The sequence below is a fragment of the Gymnoscopelus microlampas genome (genome assembly GCF_963454915.1).
Source record: "Gymnoscopelus microlampas genome assembly, chromosome: 3".
Classification (NCBI taxonomy): Eukaryota; Metazoa; Chordata; class Actinopteri; order Myctophiformes; family Myctophidae; genus Gymnoscopelus; species Gymnoscopelus microlampas.
Window position 1 is genome coordinate 55,557,077 of NC_139940.1, and position 26,267 is coordinate 55,583,343.

Below are 26,267 nucleotides of genomic sequence, written 5' to 3' on the forward strand. Positions count from 1 at the left end.
CTCAGTTAATTAAACCTGAGGCAAATAATACATATACTGTAAGTACACATTTGCTTATAATGCTGTAGTGTGATTACTATTCTTAGGTTTCTGTGAGTGTGTGAGGCAACATTGCTGTGAGTACATGTCATGCGGGCAACATAATGATTAAAAGTAGAAGGACATCTTTGATGAGTCAAATGACAGCACCGCTCAGACTGGGAGGGTGTGTGGCCCTCTCCCTCCCTCTGCAGACAGATCTGGATGAATGTTAACTATCAAGCATATAGTTGGGGACCCCCTGGTACTCCCTCAAGGACCCCGTGGGATCCCTGGACCCTATGTTGAGAACCACTTTACACTAACATGTGTGACTCTCTGGTTTATACAGAGAGCTGAAGTTATAACTGCTATGTAATAGCATGTTCTAACCACAGGATGGTGCTGTTACTCTATGTTACTAATGCAATTCTCTTCCAGCGATGACTGGGATGCGATTGATTGATTGATTGATTGAATATTTTATTAGGCAAAAAAATGTAAAACAGCACAGTTACATTTAAAATACTTTGTCTAAAAGGTCCGTTCATAAAAGTCCTTGCGCTCTTGTTTCCAACAAGGTCCTTGATATTCAATTCATAGACATTACAGGATATTACTACAGTATATATTAGTGGTGTCTGGAGAAGAGGGTGAACTCCAATTGTATCCAAACATTTCAAGGTTTATATCATAAAGATGATGAAGATGTTCATTGTCAATGTATTCAAAATACAACTAAATGTCGCTTTAGTGCACCCACTTCAAATCAAATAGCAGCATCAACATAGCAATACAGATACCTGTTTACCTGTTTTTGATACAGATCAGTCTCATAAACTCTGAAGGATTTAAATTATTGACTGAGGCAGGGTCATAGATCATCCAGCAGTATACAAAAGACAAACAGCTTTTATTTATAATCAAGGAAGTTTATTAAGTAAAATGCATATGCCCTAGGCAATCTCAATGTTCAAAATACAGCCATACAAGATGTCATTTCTACTGTGGTCCCTGATTAGAACTGTATGTGCTAAATATGGTATACTAACAGTTGTAAGCTCCTAGACAGAAAGAGCTAGAGAGAGGGGAAGATAGTGGAGGGCTGAAAGAGCTAGAGAGAGGGGAAGATAGTGGAGGGCTGAAAGGAAATAGACAGAAAACAGGCCTAATACACATATAATAATCCTATCGCTGTTGCACATCAGATGACGGGAACAGACCTTTGATTGACAAGTGTCACTTCTCAAGTAGCGTTCTGGGGATGTCGGTCTTCGACGCCTGCCGAGGAGAACAACTTTTCTTCGACAAATCTTCGCTGTTAACAACAGTCGTCTTTATACTGATAGCATTAGTCTACATTTTTCACGAAAGAGAGTGCAGGCGCTAGAATCCTCGTGAGATAGTTGATTTAGAGCAAGTTCCTCTCACCCCAAATTAGCACCCAAATACAATGGTGATACTTGTACTTAATGGCTATGATCTAGTAATTCCCATTCAAATGGAACAAAACAAAAATGGACCTAACTGACACTTAAAACGAGACAAGACTGAGTCTTGGGCATGAGGAGATGGTCATTTATGGTCCATTCCAAATACCATGTGAAATTCAAGCCTCTCCCTTGCATTGGCTGAAGCACGGGAAGGTACGTTTAGAAAGAGGGGGAGAGAGAAATCTGAGCCCAAAACACTAACTAACTAATAAACTCAACCTAGTTATTCCCTTACAAGCAGGGGTGCAATGCTCAGTGGACGGGGTTGCACGCCGAGCAACCACTTATTTGGCCAGGGGGACGTGCAGGCACACGCATAGATGTAAAACTACTTTAAATTCACACTTCATCAAAGTTTACAAAGGCTCCCGACTCACGCCAGGTACATTAACATAGGAATTAGCCTATATGCATATCAATTGCCCATTGTGTGACCTGTACTGTAGGTTAAGCGACGTGCGCGTCACGTCATTAAAATAGAGAGCAACCACTTCTCAAATGAGCATAGCATCACTGCTTACAAGGATATATTCATTATTCTCCCACTGTAACTTAGAAAGTCACACATCTGGTTTCCATTTAGAAAGAATATTGGAAATATAATGAATATTCAAAATTATAATAAAAACTTGAATGTTACAAATATAACAGCAAACGTACACAGTAGGACACTTAATAACCAGTTGTTTAATATGAATAATACATTATTATCGTATGAAACAAACTCTGCCTCCAATCTTTAAGGAGTGCTTGAGGATCGATGATCTCAAGGTCATAGGTCACAGGCCATTTGGTTGGGAGCTGCAAATTATGGCATTATATTCAGTTTGCATCTGGTCCATATTTCTGTCCTGTTGCCTCAAACCGTACAGGTAAAGGGCTCCCTGTGTTATGACCCCTAGGGTCATGTATGTAGTTTCCTGTGTGGTGTTGACCTGTGAATGTTTTCTTCCCTCATTGGTGTGTTAATGAACTAGACGCGTCGCAATTCTGGGAAATTGCAAAGTGTGGTTGCGCCGACGCCGGACGCCGCCGCCGGGACTCGAGGGATACGCCTGGAGCAATACCGTCGGAGGCCGCACGACGTGCCATTCGAATTCGGTGCCGATCGGATCCCGCGTTCGTGATACGTGCCGTTTAGATTTGAGGAAATAGGCCCCTCCCACTAAAGAAATAGGCCCCTCCCATAAATGTAATGGGGACATTACATTGTCACTTCACTCCTGAGATCACTTGCGTTTCATTTTGAGAGGAGTGATCCCTCCAAAAATCTTGTTTTTGCATCAACGGTTATATTTTGCTTATTTGTGGTGCCACCTATGGATCAAAGTGGAAATGGTTTTGGGGATTCGTTGAGTAAACCATCCTCGACATGTGATTAAAATTTGGGATTGACCGGACGTTTCGTTCGTGATTTTTGGCGTTTTTGGTAAAACGGGCCCCTCCCACTAACTTTGGAAGCCAATTACGGATGAACGGTAAGGACTATCAACATTTTTATCTTTATCGCATGGGTCCAGAAATCATGTGTACCGATTTTTGTGAAATTTGGATAAAATATGTGGGAGGAGGAGCTAAAAGTGTGTTTTGAAGAAAATTCTAAATGGCGGAAAATGTATCCAGACGCAAATGGGCGTGGCCTATATGGGGAGTTGTGGCTTAAAATATTTTTATTTTACGACCTACGGTTCAAGAGTTATAGGCCAAAACGTAAAGTGGGCTGTTATAGCACCACCATGAGGCCGACTGGTGTAATTATTTGTTTAATAATTTCAGTTATGAACCTCCCTTCCAAGTCTTGTAACTGTAGCCCTTACGGTTTCTGAGAAAAAAATACTTGAATGAGAGTTTTTTTCATTTTGCCATTAAAGTGGATGGGGACATTTAATGCATTAATAAATCAATATCAATTAAACTATGTAACCAATCTCTTAGCAAAGTACAAGCACACGATTCCCGGTGAAGCCGGTCATTTTGACATATGGCACGAAATTGGGGGGGAAAAAACTGTGGGAGAAATAGCCAATGAAAATAAATTCTATCTATAAAGATCATGAAATAAAATCAGAAGAGTACTACAGTATAGTCGAATAGAACAATCGGCCCTATTTGGGCAACCACACTAATGAGTGGTGAGGACTGAGTGAGTTGAGTACCAGCTGGTGTGAATGGTGTAAACTACCTGGTGATTGGCCTGTGGACTATAAAGATGGCTGCCTCCAGGTCCACAGATGTCTTCCTCCTTGCCAGCCCTCAACCATACCTGTCCTTTGTGTCTCTGTGTTTGCCAGTGTTTTAAGTGTTCAGCCTGGGTAATGTAGGGGTGGGTGGTCCCTGTTTTCCTATTTATATATGTATGGGTTTCTTTAGAGTAGGTAAGATCTATATATTGTTAAAGGTAAGCATAGGCTATAGGGGTGCCCGCTAGCCTAGTGGTCCAGGTGCATACCACATATGGAATCCGGCCCGACAGTGTGTCATGGGTTCGACTCCCGATTCCAACGCCTTTGCTGTGTGTCACCCCCCCATCTGTCTCCCCATTTCCTGTCAGCCTACTGTCCTGTCAAATAAAGGCATACTAGCCTCAAAACATATCTTTCAAAAAAAGAGCTTATGGGTTATGTTCAGGGACCCTGAGGTAACTTGCCTATGTCTGTCAAACTGGACAATAAATCACTGTACATTTGATTTTAAACTGGTGCTGACTGGCTGTGTTTGGGGACTGGGAAGGAGGGAGTCCACTTCACTTCTTTTGTTGGGACTTAGGCTCCCCTAGGCCGGGTCGTAACACTGTATGAATCCTCATGTGTGATTTCAGTGCACCCCTTTGAGTACAGCCTTTACCACAAACTGTACAAGTGAATGGTTTTTCTCCTGTATGAATCCTCATGTGTGTTTTTAGTTTACCCCTTTGAGTACAGCCTTTACCACAAACTGTACAAGTGAATGGTTTTTCTCCTGTATGAATCCTCATGTGCGTTTTTAGTTGACTTCTGTTACCGAAGCCTTTACCACATATTATACATGTGCATGGTTTTTCTCCTGTATGAGTCCTCATGTGTGATTTTAGGTGATACCTGTGAGCATAGCCTTTACCACAAACTGTACAAGTGAATGGCTTTTCCCCTGTATGAATTATCATATGTCTTTCTAGACTATACTTTTTAGCAAAGCTGTTGCCACAAACTGTACAAGTTAAGGGTTTTTTCATGTATTCTTTTGAGGTGCTGGCTAGAGGCTCTGTATCTCCGTTTTCATCATCATCACCACCACCACCACCACCACCTTCACTTTCACTTTTCACTGCTAGCAATGTCAACATTGACCCATCAGCCTCCTCTGGTCTTTGAAGTAGCTCCTCCTGTTCCTCTTTAATCTGTGGAGCCTCTGGTTCCTCCTGGACTAGACTGGACCTCCTCTCCTGCTGTTCAGGTGAAACCTCTTTACACACAGGGAGGTGCAGGAAGTCTAGTCAAAAGATAAAATGAGAGAAAACAATTGAATGTTTGAATTAACTCATTCACGGCCAAGGACAACTTTGACAACTTTTTTGGGGGGAGTGTTTCCACTAGATGGCGCTCTTCACTAAGACATGAGTGACCATTTCATCCCCAGATGCACACAGAACCAGGAGATCACGTTACTGCTCCAATCACTTCCTGTTTTTAGGGCTTCGCTTGTATCTCGCCTCCTGTGTTTTACTATTTATTTTTGGCGAGACATGCTATTTTCAGCGGTCTATAACAAGCGAACGGGGGGTCGCGATGACAATTTCTTTTTTTTTTTCGTGGAATCACAGTGAAACTCCCCGTGATTAACAACGATCAGGGGATCGATCATACTGGAGATAAATATTCTGTGACTAGTTGAAAAGGTAAGAAAATCAAAAAAATTGCTGGCTGTGGATGATTCATTTATTAAATAAATGAATCATCCACAGCCAGCAATTTTTTGGGGCGCTGGAAGTGTCGCTGCCAGAATAAACAAATTTTGTTTATTCTGGCAGCGACACTTTAAACTGAAAAATGACGCCCTGCCATTCAACTGTGACACGTTTATATGTGACTTGTAAGATAAGTGACTTGTACGATTTTTACGAAGTGGCTTGTAAGAATTATAGGTGACTTATAAGATGTATAAGTTACTTAACCACTTGAACCCCTGCATGCCTATTCTAGGGGGAATGTTCAGCAAAAATAGAAGCTTGTGGAGATGTGTAGATGGGTAAAGGTACAAACACTCTTTACTTTTTAAATTATCAATACTGCAATGAAGACATACTCTGAAGTAAAAGTCCGGAATTCAAAATGTACTTGAGTAAAAGTACCAAAGTATTGATATCAAAATGTACTTAAAGCACCAAAAGTAAAAGTACTCAATGTGCAGAATGTCCCATTTCAGAAGTTTCAAAATGTATTTCTTTTGAAAATAGCCGATCTACAAGCTCACAATATGTCGCATCGCGACACATTGTGAGCTTGTAGATCTGCTATTTTCAAATGTCCGAAATATACATAGGGCCGAAGTGGGTAGTGTGTTTTGTTTTTTGATTGATTGATTAGTTTATTGAATATTAAAATTCAAAAGGATAAAAAACACAAGAAAGCCCGTAGGCTTGTTTCAATTGTGGTCCTTTGGGAAAGGGGACATAGGGAGCAACAATACAATACAATATAATAACATAAAAAACATAAAACAAAGCCAAATAAAACTTACAAATTCTAAAAGGACAAACAGAAGACTAAACATCAACTAAACAAAAACACTTGACATTTGCAATATGGGGACCACCGGCGACGCTACCGCACCCGTGCATCAACCCTGACGGCTGCGTCGGGACATTCGCAACGGCACCTCCGAATGGGGACCACCAGCGACGCTGCCGCAACCGGCGCGGTGCGCCGAGACCTTCACAACGGCAGCGCAAAATGGGGACCACCGGCGACGCCGCCGTGCGCCATCAACGTGAGTCATGACCGTAGGTGGCTGGTCACAGCTAGTCGTGACCAGCGTCGAACGTCGATCGTGGATCCCGCTGTCCCTCCATTTGTGTCTCTGTGCTTGCCAGTGTTTTAAGTGTTCAGCCATGGTAATGTAGGGGTGGGTGGTGTTTGTTATTCTGTTACTAGTTTTATGGGTTTCTTTAGAGTAGGTAAGATCAAGGTATTGTTAAAGGTAAGCATAGGTTTTTCCTTTCTTTATGTGTATATTATGTTCAGGGACCCTGAGGTAACTTGCCTATGTCTGTCAAACTGGACAATAAATCACTGTACATTTGATTTTAAACTGGTGCTGACTGGCTGTGTTTGGGGACTGGGAAGGAGGGAGTCCACTTCACTTCTTTTGTTGGGACTTAGGCTCCCCTAGGCCGGGTCGTAACACTGTATGAATCCTCATGTGTGATTTTAGGTTACACCTTTGAGCACAGCCTTTACCACAAATTGTACATGTGAATGGTTTTTCTCCTGTATGAGTCATCATGTGTGTTTTTAGTTGACTCCTTTGATCCCAGCCTTTACCACAAATTATACATGTGAATCGTGTTTCTCCTGTATGAGTCCTCATGTGTGATATTAGGTGACACTTTTGACTATAGCCTTTACCACAAACTGTACAAGTGAATGCCTTCTCCCTGGTATGAATTACCATATGTCTTTCAAGAGCACTCTTGTTAGTAAAGCCTTTGCCACAGGCAGTACAAGTACAAGTTAAGGTCTTTTCCCCTGTATGAGTCCTCATGTGGTGTTTTACATTACTTATGTCATTAAAGCCTTTGCCACAAACTGTGCAAGTAAAGGACTTTTCTCCTGTATGAATCACTGCATGCCTATTCAGTTGTCCCTTTGCCTTAAACATTTTTCCACACACTGTACAACTAAAGTTTTTCTTCCCTGTGTGAGGTTGTTTTGGTGATTGCAAATCCTGGGACAATTTCCATCTTTCCACATTTTGTGTCTTGTGTGATTTCTGTGAATTTGAAGCTGACTGGTCTACCCTAGTCTCCTCCAAATTATTACTGTCTTTAGTGTCAGATTCAGAACAGTGTGAAGAGAGGAGCTGGTCATCACTAGCAGGTTGTGATAGTTCACAGTCCTCCACATTAGCTTGTGTTTTCATGTGTTCATTTGAGGTGCCGGCTACAGGCTCTGTCTCTCCGTTTTCATCATCATCATCATCATCATCATCATCATCATCATCATCATCATCACCTTCACCTTTCCCTGCTAGCAATGTCAACATTGACCCATCAGCCTCTGTTTTTTTAAGTAGCTCCTCCTGTTCCTCTTTAATCTGTGGAGCCTCTGGTTCCTCCTGGACCAGACTGGACCTCCTCTCCTGCTGTTCAGGTGAAACCTCCTCTTTACACATTGGGAGGTGCAGGAAGTCTAATAAAAAGATAAAATGAGAGAAGACGATAGGAAGTTTGAATTAACTCATTCACTGCCAAGGACAATTTTTACGACTTTTTCTTTTTTTTTGGGGGGGGGGGGGGGGGGTTCCACTAGATGGCGCTCTTCGCTAACCCATGAGTGACCATTTCATCCCCAGATGCACAGAGAACCAGGAGATCATGTGATTTACTGCTCCATTCACTTTTTTTTTTCACGGAATCACAGTAAAACCCCCCTGTGATTAGCAACGATCAGGGGATCGATCATAATGGAGATACATATTCTATGACTAGTTGAAAAGGTAAGAAAATCGAAAAATCGCTGGCAGTGGATGATTCATTAATTGCGAACGCGGCGCGCCTCCGCCCAAGTGGAGCTTACTATGAAAGTCTGCTCGGCTTGTGTGTGTGTCTGTCTGTGTGCAGTGCACTGCCTGGGTGCGGCCGACAGAGTGCGCCAGAGTGCAGCTACAGTCAAACACAAACACACACAAAGTCCGTAAATACACAATATTTTCGAGCTGCGTTCGCTTCCAGCGTTCACGTCTTACTTGTTTATCTATTCTGACAGTGAATGAGCCAAACCGGGAATCTCCGGTTTTGCAAATACACTCGTTGAGTGCCAAAACCGGGAATCTCCGAGGAGATTTTTTTATTTATTTTTCCACAACGCAACTTTAGAATGATTCACGGAGCTTGAAAAAAGGAGAGGACGGAAGTGCATCCGTGCCAAAATACCTACCTCTCGTCCGCTCCCATTATAACTCCTTGAGAAAAAGCTTCATATCTCCATTTCTTTTTTACCGTGGTGGAAACGAATCTTTTACGATGGGCGATCACTCTGCAATGGCGGATCGCGTAGAAAATATTGTTGTTCCAGGCGATAGTCGGGACACTCGACCATCGTGCACGGATCCTTTGTTTACATCCGCGTCCTCGTAGTGGAGTCTCCAGCCTTAACTTCTGGCACTTATTGAGTTAAAAACATCCTTGCTTTAAATCGCGTATCTTAATGTATTTTTTTTTTCTGGAGAGATCTGATGTTTACAGTGAGAGAACACTACGCAACCTGTTGTTCTTGAATGCACTCTACCGTAAGCCGCACTTTGGCGACAACTCCGGCGCCCGACCAGAAGTGTCGCCAAAGCGCTGCTTAAGGAGGGGCACGGTGGCGCAGTCGGTAGCGCCGTCGCCTCACAGCTAGAAGGTCCTGGGTTCAATTTCCGCCGGGAACGCTGTGGGTGTGTCCTCTCCTCCGCTTCATCAGCGCCCATACCCTAGGTGGGGTTGGCGAAAGGCCTTTCTGTGTGGAGTTTGCATGTTCTCCCCGTGTCCCCTAAGGTAGGTACCCTCACACAAAACATGCAGTAATCCTGGTCTCTATACTGCCTCCCCCTGGTCAGCCGGGGCGACTGATGGAGGGGAAAGGAACTGGGTGGAATAACGTGTTCCTACCACACACTACGTCCTACCGGGGAAACTTCCCCGTCAGATGATAAGAAGGCTAGTTGGCTCTCATGCATTGAGGCATGAGCTCCGCTCTGGGCTCTCCGTAGGCTGGCAAGGGGAGTGTAGTGCCCAGGATTACTTGGCACTGGGTGAGAAAAGCTTGCAGAATCGTGGGATAAAAAAAAAGATCAGATCAATCCAGAAAAAAAAAAAGAAAAAAAAAAAAAAAAAATATATATATATATATATATATATATATATATATATATATATATATATATATATATATATATATATATATATATATATATACACACATACTATAAAATACGCAATTTAAAGGACCATATGCGCAGGTTTTTAATTGTGGCGGATCCGTTATGGAGTTATGGAATTTATGTACTGTACCACTCGTCCTAAGATATCATAACATCCTAATAAAGGTTAGAGTAAAGTCGGGCGAAATTCTCCTTTAAATTATATTGTCAACAAAAAAAGAAGACTGGACATTGAACGATATCATAGTGTGTGCCTTCACTGGGCAACACTCATGTTACCTGGTGACCTGTGGCGGTATTTTGGAGACAAACACTGCTTGGTTGCATTTTAGATATCTTTCTGGTGAATAAATGGCAGCAAAAGTAGTCAAGAAAGTCAACCAAAGAACAAGATCTTTGGGGAGGATCTCCTCGTTTGTCAATAGGAATGCACTGAGGACCCTAGCTGGAACACTCATCCAGTGTCATTTTTTACATTGCATGCACCTCATGATATTCTAGCCACACAAAGTCATCAAAGTCAAAACTACAGACCTCTCAAAACAAATTAATTAGATTAGTACTTCTAGACCTCACACCTAGGACTCACCTAACCCCTGCTCATTTTGCAAGGGTGGGATGGCTCAGGGTAGAGGACAGACTACAGTAACTTGCAATGGGCCTGGTCTTCAAGAACTCAAGGGACCAGTGCCCATGTACTTGTACCGCGTTGAGAGGCTGAGATGGGAACTGTTGGAACCAATGATAAAGCCCCGGACCTAATAATACATGATAAAGAAAGCCATAGTAAACCTTTAAGTTACCGGCCAAGCGATACAACTGTATAAATGGAGAAGAGCATATTCCGACCAGAACCACAACTGTATAAATGGAGAAGAGTATATTCCGACCAGAACCACCAGAGACAGACACGTCAGCACTGTCTGGCTGCTGCGCCATAGGGGCTGTGAGCTCTCCTTCCTGGGGACACTCGGAGCTCACAGTGTCACAACTCCATTAGTAGTATTATGTGATTAGAGAAACAACAAGGGCTCAAAGCACAAGCTCCAGTGGGCTACCTCAGTAGTGTAGGTCGGTAACAGTCTGAAGGACTCTTCACACCGAATGCCATTATACTGTGTTTAGCATCGATACGAACGCCAGGAGACCGACATGGCAAAGGGATCCCGCTTCAACCTTACATTTCTCGCAACACAGCTTGTCGGCCAGACCCACAGGGGATAAAGAGACCTCCACACTGGGTCAAGAAAAAGGAGCAATGTGTTGTTAGCCTCGCTCTCTCCCGCTCTCTCTCTCTCTCTCTCAAAGGTTAAAAGTGTAGGCACAATAGCTAAGGCTTCAGTCTACACCTTTTTGGTCTATGTTTTCTAGGACAACAAATGAAGGCTTTGTATTGATATGCTTTTCATGACCAAAATAAACTGCTACTACTACTACTTCTACATGTTTTGGGACATGTTATGAACAAAATCAAAAGACACACACAATGTAAATTATATCCAAACATTTTCCAAAACATTTGATTAATTCTTAATTTTTCTGGGAACATGGTTTTATATTACTGAAACATAGATGAGAGAGAGCAGGAAACTTACTGGTGTCCAGGAGGTCTTCAGGTTGCTGATTAATAGAAACAATCCAGGCTGGTTCTGGAGAACGCATCTTCACCTGCAGGCTGGACTCCACACACTGGTCTGGAATGAAGGAATTGAATAAGGACATTGATGTAACATGGCTTGTTGATGAAAGTTCCGTGTAAAACAGAGGAACAGAGGTAAAGAATTGTTTTCAAAGACAAGATATTCCCAAACAATCTAGGCAACATATGGGATCTAAACATGCAATGCAATACTGTGTTCGACCACTGTATATATCTTTATTTAGGTGCATCCATGTGATGTATTTCTTTATAGTTATTCTATTTATATTGACTCATAGGAATAGACTACGTGGCAACCAGGAATAGTTTGGTGACCACTGACAGCCGGAATGTAGACGGCATCCGGGAGCAGTATGGGTTAGATTCCCAGCCTGTATCTTCCGTGAGGAAGAAGCCTAACAAATCCACAGTGAGGCTTTAAGGAAGGCCATTCAAGCAAGCCACAAGTGGAGCCTGCAGTACCACCACGGTCTAAGAAAACATCACGCCAGAATTAAATGTCTCCACATTAATATTCAAAAACCTCCTAACTCCAGTTGAGCTGTATTTGGGTAAAGTGATGATAATATAAGGACACATTCAAGTATCTGACAATGTGTAAAGTCACAGTACCAACTTTGATGAGGCAGTATTGTGTTGTTCTAAACATTTATATTTCCTGAAAAGTTAATATTTTGGACATAGCTGGTTTCTGCCCAATAGTAGAGATATCCGGTCTAGAGTGGACACGGAAACAGCTGTTTGTGTTCATGTACAGTATGTGTGAGTGGAAATGATCGGATACAGTTAGGCGGGATCCAGACGCGTCGCTAGGTTAGTAGGTCGGGGGCTTAGCCCCGCAGTCAACGCTGCGCGCGCGCGTGCATGTGGGATTTCGCGGATTAGGGTGCTTTTTCCCCCGTTTTTTGTTACTTTATTTCGGTTTTAGGGTTAGGGGTAGGGTTAGGTTAGGGTGATAGATATATAATTAAAAAAAAAAAAAAATATTGGTGGCTTTGGACAAAACATTGGTGGCTATAGCCACCGAAGCCCACCCCTAACGACGCCACTGGCGGGATCTAACCCGGACTGAGATGGACCAGCTTGGGAAGGATGAATGAAAGGTTGAACGATGAATACATGTGCACATCATCTTGGCTCTGTTTAAACTGCTCGCATACTGCTACTTATCTTAAATTTAGCTGAACATTTATATGGGGTCGTGGAGTCATGGGGACTGACCGGACGCGTAATCGCCTGTGTTCACGACAATGAGCGGAACTTAGTCTCGGCAAACAGCACATCTCGAGTCAACTGGGCCTCGTCAATGACGGTTTCGCTGCCAACCTGCACCGAGTCATTGCAGCTGCGGATAGATTGGTAAAGCATTTCTTCTATTTCTATGTTTTTATCCCAAGATTGTGTAACCCCATTTGTTACACCCAGTGCCAATTGTCTATGTAATCCTGGGCACTACCAACCTAGGGAGGCCAGGCCGAGCTCATGCCTCCTTCAATGCATGAGAGCCAACTGACCGTCTTATCACCTGACAGGGGGGAGTTTCCCCGGTTGGACGTAGTGCGTGGAAGGAACACGTTATTCCAACCAGCTGGCCAAGGGGAGGCAGTATGGTAAAGCATTTCAAACAGCACCAAAGCCACCAAGGCGATGGAAGCGAAGCAAGACCAAATGAAGGTGAACCGTCATTGGCTCATTCAGTCCTGTAAAACATGGTGGAACTCTGTATATGACATGTTTGGCAGACTAGTAGAACAGCGGTGGGCCGAGTGCGCTGTGCTTTCAGACCAATTCAGTCTAATCAACATGCATCTCAAGAGAGTAGAGGGAGACACCAGCAAAGTGGTAGAATTCAAATCTAAAGTGGCTGCTTCACTGAGTGAAAGGATGAAGGTAATAGCTAATGTCCATTATAATTATAATTAAAACAACAATAATCTAATCAACCTAAAATATATATTACAATTAAAAATACATTTCTGGCAGCTCTACACTTACTATTTTCAGATTTCCAGATACATAGCATTATTACAAATACCAATTATGCATTGCCCATGTAAGGTTAGGTGGCACTGCTTATTGATATAATATATTGAATTGAAGTTATAATTATATTATTATGTATTTGACACAGGTTCCATCTGATGACATCACATCAACACCAATAATGATAGCAATAATGCTGGACCCTCGGGCACAAGCACCTGGGATTTCTGACCCCAGCCAGAAGGATTTCAGCAAATGCCAAACTCATTGAACTGGCTTTAGGAGAAGATGTAAGCTCCACAACAACAGATGAAGCAAGGTGTACCGCCACTAGAGAGGAGGACGTGCCAGTCCAGGGAGCTGCACTTCAGAGACGCACATCTGCTATGGTTCAACTCCTGGGTGCCAACTCTACCACCCCCAGCACTGATGATGTGGAAAAAGAAGTGGACAGTTTTCTGAAGGACGCCGCACCACTGCTTGATTCTAATGCCACGGAGTGGTGGAAAGGCAATGAAGGAAGGTTTCCGAGGTTGGCAAAAGTGGCACGACGATACTTGTGTATCCCTGCCACATCAGTCCCTTCTGAACGCGTGTTCTCAGCAGCTGGACTGTAAACAGGCTGCACTCACGGCTCACTCCTGAGCATGTAGACATGCTTATATTCTTGAATATAAATATAAATGAATAGGTCTGGGGGCACGCAGTCGGTAGCGCTGTTGCCTCACAGCTATAAGGCCCTGGGTTCGATTCCCGCCAGGGACGCTGTGGGCGAGTTCTCTCCTCCGTGTCATCAGTGCCCATACCCAAGGTGGGGTTGGCGAAAGGGCCTTTCTGTGTGGAGTTTGCATGTTCTCCCCGTGTACCCTAGGGGAGGTACCCTCACAAAAAACATGCAGTAATTCTGGTCTCTATACTGTCTCCCCCTGGTCAGCCGGGGTGCCTGATGGAGGGGAAAGGAACTGGTTGGAATAATACGTCCTACAGGGGAATCTCCCCTCTATCCGGCCTGCTCACTCTTCATGCATTGAAGGAAGCATGAGCTCAGTTCGGGGCTCTCCCCAGGCTGGCAGAGGGAGAGTACGCCCAGGACTATAGCTTAGGCAATTGGCACTGGGTGAAAAAAAGGGTTACAAAAATCGTGGGATAAAAATGTGAAATAAAAATAAAATGAAGGTCTAAACATAATGAGGCTGAGAGCCTATACAAAACAGTGACGTTTTCACTTATGTCAGCCTGAGCCTACATTTTAAGTTGACTGTTCTAGGGTAGGCCTACTTATTTTGCGGCCACTATTTTCAGAGATGTGTGTTTGAAGTTGTTTAAGTCAACCTATATTTCAAGTTGACTATCATAGGCTAGGCCTATTAATTTCACTGTCACTTTTCCTAGTTCAGGAGGGATTATATAAATGCTGCTAATAATTATGCATGTGACAGACATGACAGTTCACTTTTCATTTCATTTTCTATTCCTCATACAAAGATGCCATTGCCTGTATCTCAAATGGCCAAATAAATAGTTGATTAATGAATAAAATATGCCTTATGTTATACCTTATTGAGGGAAATTAAGATTTTCAGGAAAAAAAACACTGCTTATCAATGAATCGGTTAATCGATCAATAAGGTTATCAATTATCAATTAATGAATTAATCGATAATTGACATCCTTAATCGGCAAATTATTCTAGAGCCTGGGAGGGGTCGACCTCAAGGGGTCCTTGAGGGGGTTCCAGGGGATCCCCAGCTAAATTAGATAATGATAGCATCAATTTCAGTTTAACCACTTTGACTCTATATCGGCTATTTCACGTCGCAACTTTAACAACAGAAATTGTGTATGGGGGTCCACGGAACAACATATTTTCAGATGGAGGTCCGTGGCCAAATACATATTAATGTGTTCATAACTTCAAAATGTTTAATACCTGACAGCGACAATAGCCTGGTACGCTATGGACTATCTGTCAGTCAGTCAGTGAGAGTATATGCACATATTACACATTATCACTGTCTAGAGATGCACCGATTGAAAAATCCTTGGCCGATACCGGTTTTACCGATACCGATTTTCTATCTAAGAACTAAACAACTAACTAGAATTTGTTCAGGCCGAGTACAAGTACTTAAAGGAGAGTTACGGTCATTTTAGGTTGTATGTTTGATGTGTCGCTAATCACTCACCAACATACAAAGGAACGTTGAATATTTCCAGATCTGACCCCTGTTGTCCATTCTGCAGACCCCTTGCAGCGGCATAATGGGAGACGTGTGTAAGAGTGAAAATCGTCTATTTTAACAGATGCAAAGTTGTTGTTTTTTTCTCCTACTACTCATTGTGGAGTCTCATGATACTCAAACATGCGCTGAATGTCCCGCATGAGCTACCGCTCATGCAGAACGACATGACGCTGGTTGCTTGTTTTCTCTCAAAATCTGGCACACGCCAGGTTCTGTAAGAGAAACAAGCAACCAGCGTCATGCCAATATAAAGCACCAATAAGATTAAACCAGGAAAAGAACACAATAGTACAATATCCACAATCACAGACGATATCCAGTCTAATATCATGTTATGGCTATAATATTGATGCCCTAACTATACAACGAAAGGCCTAATGTGATTACAAAAAGAAGAAGAATTTGTAAAAGAATACTACTGTAATCTATTTAATTGTTTTTATTTGTACCATTGCTGTCATGGCTGTCACTGTTATAGAGATGCAAATTATGGGTCCACATTGAGATCAGTTATTGAAATGATTATTTTTTTAAATGGTAATCTTTAACAACAAAATCTTATCTTAATGCAAAATTATTTTCTTAATTTGACTAAAAGCTAAATAAATAAATAAGGTTTTCCCATTCAGACACATAGCATGTAGGTCTGCATTTAATTGTTTTCAAGGTGAGAAATTTACCTTATGTCACTAGTCATGGGGTCTTCAACAGGTGGCCCGGGACCCCAAGGGGTCCTCAAAGTTACTACAGGGGGGCCGCCAAATCTTTGTGTGATATGACATTTTTTTACATTAACCACTAGCATATCCCATTTTTGAGGAGGACTTAAGCCAAAAATAGCATTTCTACAAGCTCATGAGCTTGTAGATCTGCTATTTTTGGCAGAGAGGTTTATAGGTGTAGAGGGGGGAAAAGAGCAGATCAAGTTATATATATATATTTTTAATCTGCAGCACAATTTTATACAATATAGTGGGGGTCCCTGCTTCATCTCTCTCTCAGCTAGGGGGTCCTTGGTCTGAAAATGTTGAAGACCCCTGCTCTAGTCGAGACGAGTCTTAACAAACTTTAATAGGCTACAGCTGTATAGATGACAAGACGTCTGTAGGCACATTCATTAAACCATGCGCAGCGTTGCCAGTGTGGATGGATGATATCAGGATCACATTGTCTTTTTGAGTTGTTGTTGGAAGCTGCTTACTGCAATGGACAAGGACTTTTCAGATGGCGCCTAGTAATTTATTTGGAACAAAAAGCAACCCTGCAGGTAGGAGCAGCTACTGTCTACTGGGAGAAGCACGTCACACACACGCGTCTGGATCCAAGGTTCAAACTGGACTATGTCAGCGAGGACAACATAACCACTGTCAAGACCAGACTGAAGGATGAGATGACTAGCATCATTACTATGGTAACTGTTTACAGTGCCTTGCGAAAGTATTCACCCCCCTTGGCTGTTTACCTATTTTGTTACATTACAACCTGTAATTTAAATGTTTTTTAATCAGAATTTTATTTGATGAATCTGCACGAAATAGTCTTAGTTTTGAAATGAAATGAGAAATATATATACAAAAAAAGGATTTTTAAAAATAAAGAACTGATAATTGGCATGTGCATATGTATTCACCCCTTTTGTTATGAAGCCCCTAAAAAGTTCTGGTGCAACCAATTACCTTCAGAAGTCACATAATTAGTGAAATGAAGTCCACCTGTGTGCAATCTAAGTGTCACATGATCTGTCAGTATATACACACCTTTTCTGAAAGGCCCCAAAGGCTGAAACACCTAAGCAAGAGGCACCACCAACCAAACAGTGCCATGAAGACCAAGGAACTCTCCAAACAAGTCCGTGATAAAGTTGTTGAGAAGTACAAGTCTGGGTTGGGTTATAAAAAAATATCCAAATCTTTGATGATCCCCAGGAGCACCATCAAATCCATCATAATCAAATGGAAAGAACATGGCACCACAACAAACCTGCCAAGAGATGGCCGCCCACCAAAACTCACGGACCGGGCAAGGAGGGCATTAATCAGAGAGGCAGCACAGAGACCAAAGGTAACCCGGGAGGAGCTGCAGAGTTCCACAGCAGAGACTGGAGTATCTGTCCATAGGACCACAATTAGCCGTACACTCCATAGAGCTGGGCTTTATGGAAGAGTGGCCTGAAGAAAGCCATTACTTTCAGCTAAAAATAAGAAGGCACGTTTTGAGTTTGCAAAAAGGCATGTCGGAGACTCCCAAAATGTATGGAGGAAGGTGCTCTGGTCAGATGAGACTAAAATTGAACTGTTTGGCCATCACGGAAAACGCTATGTCTGGCGTACACCCAACACATCCCATCACCCCAAGAACACCATCCCCACAGTGAAACATGGTGGTGGCAGCATCATGCTGTGGGGCTGTTTTTTCAGCACCAGGGACTGGGAAACTGTCCCCCGAGTCGAGGGAAAGATGGTGCTAAATACAGGCATATTCTTGAGCAAAACTTGTACCAGTCTGTAAGTGATTTGAGACTAGGACGGAGGTTCACCTTCCAGCAGGACAATGACCCCAAGCATACTGCTAAGGCAACACTTGAGTGGTTCAAGGGGAGACATATAAATGTGTTGGAATGGCCTAGTCAAAGCCCAGACCTCAATCCAATTGAGAATCTGTGGTCAGACTTGAAGATTGCTGTTCACAAGCGCAAACCATCAAACTTGAGGGCAAAAATCCCAGTGGAAAGATGTGGCAAGCTCATAGAGACTTATCATAAGCGACTTGCAGCTGTGATTGCCGCAAAAGTTGGTTCTACAAAGTACTGACTTTAAGGGGGTGAATGGTTATGCACATTGACGTTTTCTGTTATTTTGTCCTACTTGTTGTTGTTTGCTTCACAATAAAAAATCACATCTTCAAAGTTGTAGGCATACTCTGTAAATTAAATGATGCAAACTTTCAAACAGTCCATTTAAATTCCAGGTTGTGAGGCAACAAAACACAAAAAATGCCAAGGGGGGTGAACACTTTTGCAAGGCACTGTATATTAAATTGTTTAAATTAATTTGGAGAATTGATTTAGTTTATCAACCTTAGTATTTAACTGCTGAGATATTACTTAAGTTAGCAAGTGTAGAATATTAAGGTTAACTTTTTTATTAAATTCTATTTTCCCTTTTCAAGGAGAGTCTCAGCCTCACTCCCACCACAGCTTCCTCCAGTGCCACCCCCCCCCCCCCCCCCCGGTGGGAAAAAGAGAAGTAGCAAAGGGGAACGAGGCAGCTGCAGCTGTACCTGAAGTCGAGCAAGTTGTCGACATGGAACTAGGCGCATATCTACTCTCAAGATATATCGGCAGCGAAGATGACCCCTTAAAGTGGTGGAATAACAACAAGGGACAATACCCAAGATAGGACATACTTCAGAGAGGGCTTTCACAGTACAGGGGGGAACATTGTAACTTGCCAGCGTTCCTCCCTGAAGCCTCAGAATGTCGATATGTTGGTGTTCTTAGCCAAGAATCTTAAAGTGCAGTAGATGGACTGTGCTAGTAGCTAGGCAGCTAGGCTTTATTTACATTTATTCTGAAACTGTAACTTTATGTTCCGTTTTTATATTCAGCACTGACTGCAGTATTTAAGTTAATCCTTTTGATTAGGTGACATTACTACTCAGTGGAGTCTAGCACTTTGTTACGGGGCCAGAGCTCAGCTCTGGAACCGTATTGTTATTGGCAGTATTCTGTCACTTCTTCTTCTTCTGCCACTTTTCGCAGTTCTGGCTGAACCGTGCAGTCGCTTTTTACGAAACTCGGCCATATGGTAGATGGTCATGAAAAACAATCAAGAAATAATTCTCACAATCTTTCGTCCAAAGGTGGCGCTATAGCACTCAATTGAAAATGGCAACTTTGAACAGGTACAACTCATGCCCTGTTTGACCTACAGCCATGAAACTTGGATACACATATGCGTCTCCTCATGCTGAACAACTTTCACACTCTGACTTTTGACCTCTGACCTTTAGATCTCCCACCATTTTGAATTATATGAAAAACAGTCATTGGCTCCTAACTTCTGCATTTTTTCACTTATGGAAAATCCGTTGGAGATTTTTGTAGACAGTGGTCCAAAGTTCAAGTGTTAAACGTTTCGTGCAGATTGCTCAAAAATCCCAGGAGGAGATAGATTTTAACTATTACAGTTTTATGAAAAGTATTCATCTGTGCCTAAAACATACATGCAGACTCACATTTCTTTGAAACTTTGCAGAAATGTACAGGGTCATTCCAAATATCACTGAAACCAATCTTACTCCAATTGGCCAAAAGGGGGCGCTATAGCAATTTTTTGAAAAGGCAGACTTTAAACAGGCATAAGTCATGCCTCGTTTGGCCGAAAGTCGTGAAACTTGCTTACACATGTGCCTTGACTCATGAGGAACACACGTATCGATTTGACCATTAAGCTCCGCCCTTAGATTTTCCGCAATTTTGAGCAGTTTGAAAAATACTTGTTTTTGCCAGTTCTGGCTTAACCGTGCATACGCTTTTTACGAAACTCGGCCATATGGTAGATGCTCATGAAAAACTACCAAAAAATAATTCTCACACTCATTCGTCAAAGGGTGGCGCTATAGCACTCAATTGAAAGTGCCAACTTTGAACAGGTACAACTCATGCCCTGTTTGACCTACAACCATGAAACTTCGATACACACATGCGTCTCTTCATGCCCGACAACTTTCGTGGTCTGACTTTTGACCTCTGACCTTTAGATCGCCCACCATTTTGAATTATATGAAAAACAGCCATTGGCTCATAACTTCTGCATTTTTTCACTTATGGAAAATCCGCCGCTTTTGTTTTGTCGGCAAAGGTCCTAAGTTCATGTGTAAAATGTTTTGTGCAGATTACTCAAAAATCCCAGGAGGAAATAGATTTTAACTATTGCAATTTTATGAAAATTATTCATCTGCCCCTAACACATACATGCAAGACTCACATTTCTTTGAAACGTTGCAGTAATGTAGAGAGTCATTCCAAATATCACTGAAACCAATCTCACTCCAATTGGCCAAAGGGGGGCGCTATAGCAATTTTTTGAAAATGCAAACTTTAAACAGGCAAAAGTCATGCCTCGTTTGGCCGAAAGTCGTGAAACTTGCTTACACTTGTGCCTTGACTCATGAGGAACACATCTATCGCTTTGACCAGTAAGCTCCGCCCTTAGATTGTCCGCAATTTTGAGCAGTTTGAAAAACACTTAAACCCAGGATTTTTCAGCAATTTGCGTGAAACTGTATCATCTGTGTGATCTCCTTTTTCACAGTTACTTGTCTGTTGGGCCAATGGCGTCTCCCTTAAATGAATGCCTCACAATCTCAAGGTCGCCAGTTCAAGCCTCACTTGATGCAGACTTAATTTAAGTTGAATTGCAAACAACATGACTGTATCAATGAATACATGTGCAAATGGTAAAGATAACCTGAAATGCTTATTTGAGAGTACGTTTTTTCAACGTATGACATACTTCATTCTGAAAATAGCTGATCAACAATCTCACAACTTTTCATGGTTTGTGAGCTTGTAGATCGGCTACTTTCACTAGTTTTGGTTCTGAGGAGATGTACAATTTCTTCATTGGTAAATGGTTTGTGAACGAGTGATCTTAGTGTTAGTGAAACAGGGGCTTGGTTCATGAAAGAAGGCAAGAGTTTATGATCTTCAACAGACAATATCAGCCTGGACAAAGCTATAGCACTATAGGTAGTGTTGCAGCCTATTAGTCTGAAGGTTGAGAGTTCGAATCCTGTTAATGGCAGTAGGTTGAGATGTCCAATCAAACCATTATGTTTCCATCTCTCTCTCTCATCAATCTATTGTTTCCATGTCACTCTCTCTCTCTCTTCAATCTATTCCGTTTCCATGTCTCTCTCTCTCTCTATTCACTGGCCCCGTATTATCGCTGCTTGCAGCTATATTTTAAGTTTGTTTCAGTACAAGAACCTTAAGTGCAGTAGTTGAACTGGGTGCTAGCCGGCAGGCTTTTTTTTAAATATTATTATTCTAAAGCTGTGACTGTTTTGTTTTTATATTCAGCACTGTGGTGCGGTATTTTGAGTAACTTAAGTGCATTCCTCCCTGTAACAAACAGGTTGGTGTTGTTGTACAGTAGTTGGATGTCCACTGTGGACAGGTGCTACTGCAAAGTTTACATTTTGTTATTATAAAGCTGCAAAAATTATATTTTTTATGTTCAGCACTCAGGCTACAGCAATATCTTTATTTTAGTTACTGTATGTTTTGTTACCAGAGAGACTTGAGTTGAAGTCAAGCAATTTGTTTAAAGTCACAGTAGTTGGCTGTCAAATTCATTTTAGTTACTCTATGTTTTTGCTTCAAGAAACTGAGACTTGGATTTAAGTCAAGCACTTTCATGTTGATGGTGTCTGTTTAAAGCCACATTAGTTGGCTCCAGGTGCCACATTTTGAATGTAGTATTGTTCGTTCAGTATTCAGCAACTACAGACTAAATAAAGACAAAGTTATGTTTTTGTTACAAGAGAGACAAATGTTGTCTGTTTAAATTATTTGTACTCACGTGACATCTAAGAGTAAGAGTGCAATAAACATTTTCATTGAAACGATGATAATCGTGTGAGAATCGTGATCTCAATTATTATGGAGGAGAATCGTAATTCACATTTGAGCAAGAATCGTGCAGCACTAGGACTCACTGTTTTGTTGTTTTGTTTAGGTTCTGTCCCACAAAAGATGGGATGGGGTGGTACCAATGAGATACCTTGAAGGTAAGGGGGACTCTGCAGGGCCACTGAAGACTAGGGTTAGGTAGGTAATTTTTGTGATTAGTTAGGGGAGTTGGGCTCGAGTGTCTTTGCTACTCGTTTTGTTTAAACCAGTGCACAATTTGATTAAAAATGGTTATTTGGGGTTGGAAGTTCATTCAGTCTCTATCTAGGGGGTGCTGGGAATGATGCACATGGAACCTGCGATGCCGGGTTTCTTCAGCCAGCTGATATCCCTCTTATAACGGTATCCCACTGGGCGGGAGTCTGAAGGTGACTGAAATGCATGTTGTTGTTTTTTTTCAAACTTTTACCATTTCTTAATCCCTATAGTTGTGCTTGTATCTGTCTCTACCTATTTTTGCCTTGCTCCTTCTTAAAATGCTCCTAGGTACCAAGGTTGCGGAGGGGGTGAGGGAGTACTTGGAGGGTTGGGTATAGTGCTCTTATGGCAGGTGATGATTACCATTCCTAATTGGTTTAGATGTGATATGATGTTTGAGTGCATGTATAAAGGACACAATTGTTTGCAATAACCACAGTAATACTCTTCACACCTTGTACCAAGTGACATAATAGGCTCACATTTGGTGTTCAGTTGAGGCTGAAAGTTGGATTTGTGCACTTTGGTGTGATGGGTCTCTTTTTGAAATTGCCCACATGGGTCAAGGAGGACACACACCTGAGGTCAAGTCGGCGTCGTGGAGTGGAGTGGAGTCAGGTGTGTCTCGTCCCATAGACACACCCCTAGTAGGCTGGCCCTCTCCTCCTACACAGACAGAAAAGCACCACCATTAGGACCAAATACAAACAGAACAAACAGATGACCCCAAGCATAATGAAGGGGTCATCACAAGTGTTCCAGTAATCCAGTTCCAATTTTGTCTGAGCATTTCTTTGTGTCAATCACTTCCAATTTCACTTGTTAAATCTGTATCCTGACCTGAAAATGTAGGTGAGTCAATATGGCTTAGCCCCAAACAAATTTATACAAAAGGTTTGTCAATGAAATCTGGTAGTATTGGGCATGCTAAATAACATTAAATCTAGGAAAATATACGTTCTGGAAAGGCGTCATTGACAGACAGACAGACAGTGTAGATAGATAGATAAACAGATAGACGGACGGATAGATAGATATATCGCCGATAGATGACCAGTGAAAAATATATAATTAGTTTGTGTAATATTTTACTCATATTGCATGTGTGCACGTGCGTGCGTGTCTGCTTCAGATTAGCTGACCATCGGAACAACGCCCGTCTACACAGCGGAACCCGGCAGTCGGATCAGCGGACCGTCGGCATATAAACGCGGACCCAGCCGGGGGGCAGCCGCTGCAAACCTAGTTTTGTTTTTCTTTTTTGGTCGCTGGCCCCTCCAGCAGCAGCTGGTCTGCCGACCTCAGTGCTCTGGGTGGAGAGTGGTCGGAAAAGTGATCTGCAAGGGACGGGGTGCCAACCCATTTAGAATTTTAAAAACAAACAATACAATCTTAAAATCTATTCGGAAGCTGACAGGGAGCCAATGAAGCGAGGCCAAGACTGGAGTGATATACTATATATATGACTGTGTAATTTCTTGTTTTCTATCCGTTTGTTTTTGCATGTGACACAGTGGAAGTATACATTACGCTGGAGCAGTAACGTTGTGAATGCAGCAATGCATTCCACCTAGCCTGGAAACCAGATGAATTTGCCAGTGATATTAGTCTGGCCATGCCAGGCTACATTCCACCCTCGTTGAGAAACACTAAGGTCGGGTGATCACAAGATGCTAAAATTAAACATACAGGTAAATTGCAGGCATTTCAAGGGAATGGGAAGATGGTTTTATATTGCTGAAACATACTGTAGATGAGGATATAGTCCTACAACAGAACAGAATCAAAGAAAGAAACTGAGCATGAAGCACGTGGAACTGCCGATCGCCTTAAATAACTCCCAAATCCCTGCAAAACCAGATGACTCTGTGGCATGCACAGATAAGCATTAAACTTCCAGTCCAAATGTCACGAGATCAGACCTCACACCCAACGCTTTTTTTAAAAAACTTATCTAAAATAGGTTGCAAAATATTTCATTAGGATTAAGGTTTAGCCACAGTTTATTGTCACTGCCAGCGAGGCGGACCATCCGGCCCACTTGAGGAGAACAGACAATAGCCCTTATTAAGTTATTAAGTAGTTAGGCAAAAAACAGGTCCTCCTAGGTCGTGGCAGCGCGTGGCAGTGCTATCCGCCTGGAATGTGACGCAGTGACTAGGGGCCATTCTGGAAACAGCCAGCCAATGGAGACAGTCGGGGGCATGGTTTGGATTCCAGCAGCTCTCCGGGGGTTTGGGTTTGCCAACCGCTCCAGAAGGTTCCCAAATCACGGCTCTCTGACCGGCTGGAACAACTCGGCCCGAGATGTCCTCAGGCAAAGAGTAGGAGCTGTGGAGAGGCTGGCCATGTGACTACAACTCAACTAGTTGATGGTTAGGTCCAGCTGCTATCCAAACACAGCTCTGGTGAAGGACTAGAATTTAATAATGGATCGACCAAACTCATGTTATTAACTTCAGCCTGCCATGCAAATGGTTTAAACAATTTTAAAAAATGGAAGAGTTAACTACACTTTAGAAACAAGCCCCCCGAAAAAGCAACCCGCAACTACCAATATTTACAAGCAACTTAACAGAAAAACAAGCCCAACGTCGCTTATAATAAGCAGATATGGCAACACTGCTCACAACCCAGAATGCACTGCTTAGGCCTATAAAAAAAAAAAAAAAAAAGATCTACAAGCTCACAAGCTGTTTTTTTTCAGCAGGGATAAGTGTACACTGCTGTAGTTTTCTACCTGTACTGGACAACAGCAAAATGGGCCTAGATAATAAGTAGCTATACATGTCTAAAACGGGTAAAAGGAGTTGGCAGTGAAGCATTAACAAACCTTTTCTGTGTAGTTTGATGTGATGTAAAATCACGTCCAGAAGTTTGTCTTGTCGCTCCAGCTCAGTTTCTAGTGCCTCCATCTCTCTCTGGAAGAGGTTGCACATGAACTCTGCAGCCGCACGCAGGCGCTCCGACACAAACACTCTGACATTAAGCTTTGCGCTACAAACATCACTTTGCTGTTTTTCCAAAACACACGATATCTCCTCTCCCACCAACGTCATGTGTTCATTTATCGACAGCCGTTGAGACTCTATTTTAAGCATTTTACCTCCTTCATGAGACATTTTTAACCACGCTCTTTGTTGCTCAGCAGCACCGTGAAGAACCAAGTATGGGTAGCGCGAACGGCCTTCTTACCCCCCGTTTTTCAGTAGCAGGGGGCGGGGGGCGGGGAGCGGGGGGCGCCCCTAGTCCTACGTCACGTCCTAGACGGATAGCTCCGCCCACACTGGGCGAGCGCTGTCAAAGCGCAGACGGCTTTGTTGTTGAAGCCCGACTGACGCTCATGAGAAACAGCAGAAATGAAATCTGGCGAAAACAGTTGCGTGCATTAAACTTTAAAGGAAACATGCAGTCTAAATATATAATACATATCCATTTGTCTAATTCACCACTACTTTTGCGACTGAGACATTGTATCATGAGTGAAACAGCTGTCAGTCAATATAAGTAAATCATTATATGATGATAGCCTTAGGAGTAACTTTTTTATATTTTTGGGACAGTATATATACAGTCAATATAAGTAAATCATTATATGATGATAGCCTTAGGAGTAACTTTTTTATATTTCACTCAGCTGTTTCACTCATCTAATATAACAGTTTATACTTAGGCTGTCGTGAAAGTGTAATATTTAGAGAAATTCTAAGTTTCAAACGCAAATTCTATTTTTTATTTAACCTTTATTTAACCAGTAAAAACACGTTGAGACACAGTCGCAAAAGTAGTGGTGAATTAGACAAATGGATATGTATTATATATTTAGACTGCATGTTTCCTTTAAAGTTTAATGCACG

At 42.3% G+C, this 26,267-nt stretch overlaps 1 protein-coding gene across 3 annotated transcripts; it reads right to left on the reverse strand.

The window, feature by feature from the left end:
- Nucleotides 1–1,007: 1,007 nt before the first annotated feature.
- Nucleotides 1,008–25,559, reverse strand: LOC311042365 (uncharacterized protein). 3 transcript variants are annotated; one of them, XM_084053058.1, is made up of 5 exons: nt 25,244–25,559; nt 22,990–23,076; nt 11,225–11,323; nt 7,727–7,897; nt 1,008–4,979 (listed from the first exon to the last, which is right to left on the reverse strand). In XM_084053058.1, the coding sequence occupies exons 1-5, from the start codon at nt 25,530–25,532 to the stop codon at nt 4,255–4,257; spliced, it is 1,371 nt and encodes a 456-aa protein (XP_083909184.1). In that variant the 5' UTR covers nt 25,533–25,559; the 3' UTR covers nt 1,008–4,254. The 3 variants fall into 3 exon arrangements, with proteins under 3 accessions (XP_083909184.1, XP_083909183.1, XP_083909185.1); XM_084053057.1 differs by having other exon boundaries at nt 7,721–7,897; XM_084053059.1 differs by lacking the exon at nt 7,727–7,897.
- Nucleotides 25,560–26,267: the final 708 nt, after the last annotated feature.

Coding starts and splice junctions, on each gene's coding strand:
- LOC311042365 (XM_084053057.1), bottom strand. CDS start 25,532: ATGTCTCATGAAGGAGGTAAAATGCTTAAAATAGAGTCTCAACGGCTG. Junction 7,898..11,224: donor TGAAGACCTCCTGGACACCA/GTAAGTTTCCTG, acceptor TCTTTTTATTAG/ACTTCCTGCACCTCCCAATG. Junction 4,980..7,720: donor GCTAGCAGGGAAAGGTGAAG/GTGATGATGATG, acceptor TCTTTTGACTAG/ACTTCCTGCACCTCCCTGTG.